This window comes from Loa loa, assembly GCF_000183805.2.
Source record: "Loa loa unplaced genomic scaffold supercont3.614, whole genome shotgun sequence".
NCBI classification, from domain to species: Eukaryota; Metazoa; Nematoda; class Chromadorea; order Rhabditida; family Onchocercidae; genus Loa; species Loa loa.
Genome location: NW_018108794.1, coordinates 2,616 through 10,336, shown reverse-complemented (window position 1 = coordinate 10,336; position 7,721 = coordinate 2,616). Strand labels below are relative to the sequence as shown.

The following is a 7,721-nucleotide window of genomic DNA, read 5'->3' as shown; positions in this document are numbered from 1 at the left end:
CTTTCCCAATCCGGAAGGAATTTTTAGGTTTCCGGAAGAGATTGCAAATTTTTAAAATAATAGGAGCTTCATTCTTTCCCAATCCGGAAGGAATTTTTAGGTTTCCGGAAGAGATTGCAAATTTTTAAAATGATAGGAATCATTAATTTTATGTCGAAATTGTTTGCAAACATTTAGCCAATTAAATTTGGGAAAGTATATTTGGATTGTAAATATTTTGAATAGTTTCAAATGAATTTCAGAAAAGGAATTATGCTTAAATTCTGGTTTAGTTAAGTTTTTCGAAACTTTACCAATGTTTGTCACGTTATTTACTAATAACAAAAAAAAAAGAAATTGATGACGAACCTAAATTAATAATTTTAAATTTCTTTTTTTTTTTCTTTGAGGAAATAATGAAACAAATAATGCGATCGTATCGGATATTGTGGAATTTACAACAGCAGAGGAATATGCTTATCTTTACATCAGATACCATTATTCCTGCACTAACATTACCAACTACTAATGTACCATTAAGGGTTTGTTTTTTTTCCATTATTTGAAAATTTACGTTTCAATTTTCTTTTCTATACAAACTTCACATAACTTAGCATTTATTATGCTGCAAAAGTAATCCGTCTTAAGGAAGTAGATTTTTTTTCTTTTAAGATGTTTTAAGGTGAATTCCAGGTGATACACTTTAAATATGACGTTGTAAAATTATTGTTAGATACAGTTTATTTGTTTAATAAGCATAAAATTTTAAAAGCACGAAATTTCTGATCAAAAATTTATCGAAGTTAGCAGTTTTCTTGTTATTCTATTCACATTTTCGTGTTTTTCACTTCAGCTTGCTAATAAAGATAGGAAATTTTGATAGATGATTTGCTTTTAAATGAATGGAAATGCTTATTATACTCTGTTATTTATTCATTTTTTTTTTTTAAGCGGTCACTTCAATCAGTACGATATTTCTCACAACAAGGACAGCAACAATCAAGGCCTAGAAATTTTTTGAAAAATTTACTGGATAATATACGAGAAGAATTTGAAAAAAATAAGGAATTGCAGGTGAACTTTTTCTTCTCTTTGTCTTCCTTCACTTCGTTGGGATATATATGTCAAAATTTGAGATTAAAAAAAAAGCAGATCAAAGGCTAAAAATTGATAAAACCTCACGGAGATAATGCATTATTCTCAGCTTTCCATCATAGTATTATCATTTTTATCACCACTTATTATCATTGTCAGTTTACCATCAGTAATTAGATAGATGGTGTAGAGTGATAATAATTAAAAATACTAGCTTTCCGGTTTTTGCCATAAACAGGGAGATTTTTGTTACATCGAATAAGGATAAATAAGATGTATTTGCCTGACTTATTAACTGGCCATTTGTAAAAAATTATTTGCTGACATTATTGAACATTTCAGTTCAATCTACTATTTTTTTTTCCAGTTACTGGTTAAATCATCAATGCCTTCATTAAGTTTCTCATGTTTGTCATGAACTTACTTTTTCAGGAAAATAAGCGGCAATTGGATGAAAGATTGAAAAGTTTAAATGACAGCGAAGCTCTAAAAGAAGCCAGGAGGAAATTTGTGAGTTGTTTTTCACGCAATACTTTGTTTTGGTAGTTATTTTACGGAATATGTCATCATCCATGACGAATTCATGATTCTTTTTGTTTGCCATTTCAGTGAATAGATGACTAATAAAGTTTATTAAATATTTTAGGAATTAATCGAAAAAGAAACTTTGAAAAGTTCGCAAGTTATCCAAAACAAGGTCAGTGAAGTCCGTGACCACATATCAAAGGTAACTGTTTGATTTCCTTGGTTTTCCCCACTTTTCACTGAAAAAAATCGTACTGGTAATAAATTTCCTAATTCATAGGAGGTAAATAAATATATAAAGCTTAGCACAAAGGCATTTGAGAAGTAATTGTTAGTGGGTATTCTTTTCTTTATAAGATGCAGATAAAATAAAATTGTTTTTCCAAGAAAAATGTATTCTAAAAATTTGACTCCTATTGTATATAGATGGTAATGGAAGTGCAGAAAACAGAAGCAGGGAAAAAGCTTTCCTTGGCTGCAGACGAAGTATTGAAACAGGCGAAGATTGCTGCAGAAATGATCGAGAAAGCAGCAGAACAAGTTGGCGACAACCAATTGTATCAGAGCGTTAGTTCGGTAAGTACATTTAGTACATCATATATTCTTACATATTTTAATCCAAAAGACACAACATTAAGTACTTTCTTTTTTTTTCGGTAGACACAACGAGACATATATCTTGGAAGTTTCATAGAAGTGGAAAAATTGTTCTGAGTTTATAAATAGTGAGGATCAAACGGTGTGAATCTTTGAAAGATTTTTAGTATTTGAGTTTGAAATGATTGGTAGTTGGATTGTGAGCATTCTTGGAGATCAAAATTAAGACTTTCTGACATCTAACTGCAAGGAAAGCGCATTTTTTTTGAATCAGATATGAGTAGTTACTATAATATTTGTCACCAAATTGAGCTAATTTTGAAACTTTGCAGTCAGTGAAAGTGATCAAGGACGAAGTTGATAGTATTGTCGATGTACGGATGTATACTCGGCCAGGTTATATTCTTTTTGTTTAATAATTGATATCATGAAATCTAATTTTGTCTTTATGAGAACCTGGAAAATTCTACAAAGAAAAATGAAAAATCGACTGGTGCGATTTCAACTTTCAAAAAATGTTTCAGATCAGTTAAGAATGCGCTCTGCATCTTTTTCTACTTATACTGATCGGACTGTAGAAGCTAATCCGTAAGTACATTTTAATCAGTTAAAAAGATTATTAATACCAGTTGTCGTTTCTCGTGAGAATTGATTTGATTTGGAGCATCATTTCACGAATCTTGCTGCTGGAGTTCTTCGTATTCTTCCATATAAATGAAATGTCTTTTGGAGTAGCGAATTGCAGAATTTCCACAGAAGAAAATAACAGTTGCAACATCTTAGATTTTTTTTATATTATGAGATTTTTCCACGTTGAACGAGATAAAGTCTTTTGTATCTTTATGTCTTTTTTCATTGACCAAATTTCTTTTCACCAATATATCAAATATAACCAAATTTTTATAGAAGTGCAACTGGTGTAGAGCTTCATAAGGAATCGAAATGGTATGCCGGATGGAAAACTTTCTCCGAAAATAATGCCTATTATAACAGTATGTTTAATGTTTACTTGAATAGATTTTAATCTATTAAAATTTAAATTCCTGACGGAATGTTTTCAATCTAATATTTGCGGAGATCCAGCCATATTTTTATATATTTTTTCTTTTGCTAAAATTGAATTTGGCGGTACTACGGTTATTTGTCTGTCAAATGAATATTACAATTTTTGATTGATTTACAGCTATAAATATTTCATTCCAGAAATTTTGGACTGGAAAATGCGTCTGGATGAAAGTGATAATTTGGCGTTAAGAATGGTGCGGAGCTTTACTGACAAAGTTTCTTCACTACTCGGTATGTTCGTTTGGGTTCACTGGAATTGGTTAGTCTGGCATCTGATGTTGATGGAATGTGTATTTTTATGGTTTGATCCTATGCCGTGGAAACTGTTGCAACCTATGATTTTAAAAGTTTTCTGACAATATGTGTCGTTAGGAGATTTCGTTTGGATCAAACATTTCTTTAATTTGAATACTGTTAGATCGTGTCATATGAAATAGCCTTCTATATGTAATATTTGAAGAATTTTCAAATTAATACAATTCTTGTTCGAAATATTCCAAAGGACTTCATCTTCAGGTGGCCAGAGTGAAATATCAGAAGTACTTTCTGAAATCCAAAAAGTTGATCCGAATTTTGAAAAAATGAATGGTTACGTTTCTGCGAAAAAGAAATAATCCCGAACGTTTTGGAAGCATTTATTCGTGGTGATTTGAAAATTCTCAAAGATTGGTGTTACGAAAGAGTTTGTTTTTTTTACCTTTTCGAATATTTCATAAATTCCGCAGCTTTTTCTGTTTCATAGAATTGGTATAGTAGGTTGTTTTATAAAACATTAATTTTCAGGCCTATAATATTTTATCAACAATTGTCAATGAGTATAAAAAGGTCAACTTTAATACAGCAGACAGTCGCGTCATTGATATCGATAGGGTCGAGGTTCGTCATCATTTCCTTATAATTATCTTCATACTTTCATTACTTATTCATTTCAGTAGGTGCCTTCTTACCTGCTTTATGATTGTATATTAAATACAATTGTGCATTCTCGGATTTCAAATTTGAAAAAATATATAACAAATTTGCGTTTTAAAAGTGCTTTTACTGTGAATTTATAAATATGAAGGAAATTTGAGCTAAATTCCAAAATGATTCACAGCAGATGTTCATAAATCAATACGGGAATGATTTTCTATTGGCATTTGAAATATTTCAGCAGAAATCCTTATAAGTATTCTTTTTAATCGAAATTGTAATTTTGTATTTTAAAATATATTACAAAAAGTGTTTTAGATGGTTACTGGTAAAATGATGGAACACGGGCCAGTGATAATAATTACATTTCAAGCTTATATGGTAAATGTTGTAAGAAATATGGAGGGGAAAGTTGTCGAAGGTGATCCGGTGAGTTCTTTATTTTTATTGTTCTTTGAAGATGAAATGGAAATAATCTGCATTTCGTTCATTGCAAACCAGGATTTGTTATTAAAATATCACGAGAAGCTTAACTTTTGCATATTTGAATTATTTCATAGATAGTTATATAATATAGCTAACTGATTTGCGTAATTTTAATATGAACAGAAGTTATAATGTTTCAGGTTATTTCTAGCATTAAATAGTTTTATATTCTCCTGTAAGGCGTTTTATATTTTTCGTAGAATTGTTGTGTATTTTTTTATTTTAATTAATCAGTTTGGTATCATTTGAAATTTCAAAAAAAAAGAGCTTTAAAATGAAATTTTTAGAAAAGTCCAGTGCGTGTTCATCATGTATGGGTAATGTGTCGCGATATGGAGGAGTATAATCCAGCGGTGGCATGGAAAGTGCTTGAGGTACATATGCAGAAGGGTAATCTGGCTGTGTAATATAATTTTTTCTTTTTTGTTTTGATCTCTCACTTTGAGATATTTTTCATTTTCATCTGCTGAATTTACCAACGAGATTCTAAATTCCTGTTTCACGTTACACATACACGTACATGTGTTACATATCATAGAGCAATGCAATTGTGCCACTGTTTTTTATATCAGAGCGAAGGAATAGTTTCTACATAGGAAAATTTGAAATATGTTTCAAAGGAACATTAATTTCAACCAAAAGTATCATGCAAAATGTTATTGGGAGGTAGTTTTTAGAGTAAACATTTACTTATTTGCAGTGTTCATAATTATTTTTAATTTTGCATTCTTTTTTGATTGTTTTTTTCTTCTTTCCAAATGAAATTATTCTCGAAATTCTCGTTTATGATGAAGAATACTGCACCTCAAGATTTTAGCAGTGACGGGTTGAATACTTAAAACGGAAGAGTTATTGTTGAAAAATTTTTACGCATTATCACTGTTTGCATCTAATTGTAGTCAAAGTGGTAAAGTACTGGAATAGATTCCTCTATTTGCATCGAAATCCAGTATCCTGTTTTATTCTTCCTTTTTTTTTAATTCTTTTCTCATTCATCAATCCAATCATTTATTTTTGCTCAGAGAATTTTCTTTTCAATATTTGTATTGTTCGGTGTATCATTAATATTTGAGCGATTATTTGTTGTGAGCTTTTTTTTTTTCTTCACGGTTTCAAGGATTCGTCAAGAATGCAAAAGGTTTCCTGGATTCAAAATGCTATTAATTTAACAAGCATATCTTCATTTGATATTAAAATTTTTGGAGATTTTTTATAGCTATCAAAAAAAAAAAAAGAATGAACCAAATGAAAAATGAATTTATTGAAATCTTTTCAACATACTTCATTTCCTGACACAATTCCATATGATTGAATTGAAAGATTATTTTTATATTAGGTATCATAAGTAAGTCTTCGGCAGAAAATAAAGAGGTAATTATCACCGGTTTGTATCAAAAAATCAATCTTTATGAAACTTATAATGGCAATCATTTAAAATACTTTTTTTTCAGTTTTTTTCAACACATTTATCTGTAAAAATTATGCTTTTTTAAAGGAAGATAAATTATTGCTTTTAAATTTTTTTAGCTTTTCTTCATTTTGCAAATGTGATTTTGGTAAAAGCGTTGCTTTCGTTTTCTGCTATATTTTGATAAATATTTTCGAAATAATATTGGTTCTATTGCACTTTATTTGTACTGTTAAATGATTAGTTGTTATGATTTCATCGAATTCAATTTTTCAAAATATTTTTTTTTTTTAATTTTCTCAAAAATAAAAAATGTAATGTTATGGAAATGTAAAAAACTCTGTTAATTCTAACAAATAAATTCCTCTAATGTTATACAATTCGACAATATTCAATAAATAGAGATAAATATTAGGTGAGATGTTAGAATGTCAACATATCTTCAAAGTAACAATGTAAATTGTTTGTTTATAACTAATCATTAAAATATTTATTTGCTGAATGATTTATATTTTATATGATAAATTGAATCAAAGATTAATGATAATTTCTGCCGTAGAAATCATTTAATTTTTGTTTATCAATTAGAAACAAAAAAAAAAAAGTTAGTTTGATCGTAATTGTTGTTAGTACAATTTTTCAAATATCTTCTCTTCTTTTTTTAAAGAAAATAGCAAAAATTTGTTCATTTTATTTTTTTTTCTTTTTTTTGATTCGTCTTATTTTGTTAATTGTTAAAATTTTATTTGAAATGAATGAATCCTTCCATTATTATTTTTAATATAATAAATTTGAATATTACAAGTGTTAAAATAATGTGATATTTTTCGATGATGGAAATCGATCAGTCAATCAATTGATGGATTGATCGATTGATTGATTTAACTAGCAACAATTTTATTATCTTCATCATCTTTTATTTCACTATTATTTGGTATGAATTTTTTATTATGAATATATATATATTAAGAAAAAAAAAGATTCCATCAAAATTTTTTTACCATTATTGAATTGTTAATGTATTGTTTAGAAAATGTGTGATATAAGTTAAATGAAGGTTAAAAGGGAAATTATTTTTACCAATTAATTTAATAAAATTGTTTAAATTTAGTTTACGAAATGTTAACAATTCAACTTACGCAATGTCGAAATTCAGTATCATATTATCAAGTTACATGATATATCAAAAATCAACATTATATTATCAACTTACATGGTATCAAAAATCATCATCATTATTATCATCTTATATGATATCAAAAATCATTATCATATTATCAATGTATGTGATATCAAAAATCGTCATCATTATTATCATCTTATATGATATCAAAAATCATTATCATATTATCAATATATGTGATATCAAAAATCGTCATCATTATTATCATCTTATATGATATCAAAAATCATTATCATATTATCAATATATGTGATATCAAAAATCGTCATCATATTTTGAGAAAATGTCAATTTAATAGTGAAATTTGATTTTCTTTCTTTTTTTTGCAAAAAGAAATTGTTACAAAGAAATTTGACTCATAAGAAAGATAAATTTTTCGTCGTTGGATCAAAGATCGGAAAAGAACAAAAATGAGGTAAACATTTGTTATTCTTGTTATTTACAAAATTTTTAAAATACGAAATTTGTTGA

The 7,721-nt window shown here is 27.9% G+C and overlaps 1 protein-coding gene across 1 annotated transcript; it reads left to right on the top strand.

Annotated features, from left to right (window-relative positions):
* Positions 1-395: 395 nt before the first annotated feature.
* On the top strand, positions 396-5,251 carry LOAG_10876 (hypothetical protein; the record flags this gene model as incomplete). Its single annotated transcript, XM_003146400.2, has 13 exons — positions 396-521; positions 931-1,053; positions 1,507-1,584; positions 1,721-1,801; positions 2,026-2,175; positions 2,529-2,592; positions 2,721-2,784; positions 3,103-3,188; positions 3,400-3,492; positions 3,778-3,800; positions 4,045-4,137; positions 4,492-4,602; positions 4,947-5,251. The coding sequence occupies 13 exons, from the start codon at positions 396-398 to the stop codon at positions 5,064-5,066; spliced, it is 1,212 nt and encodes a 403-aa protein (XP_003146448.1). The 3' UTR covers positions 5,067-5,251.
* Positions 5,252-7,721: the final 2,470 nt, after the last annotated feature.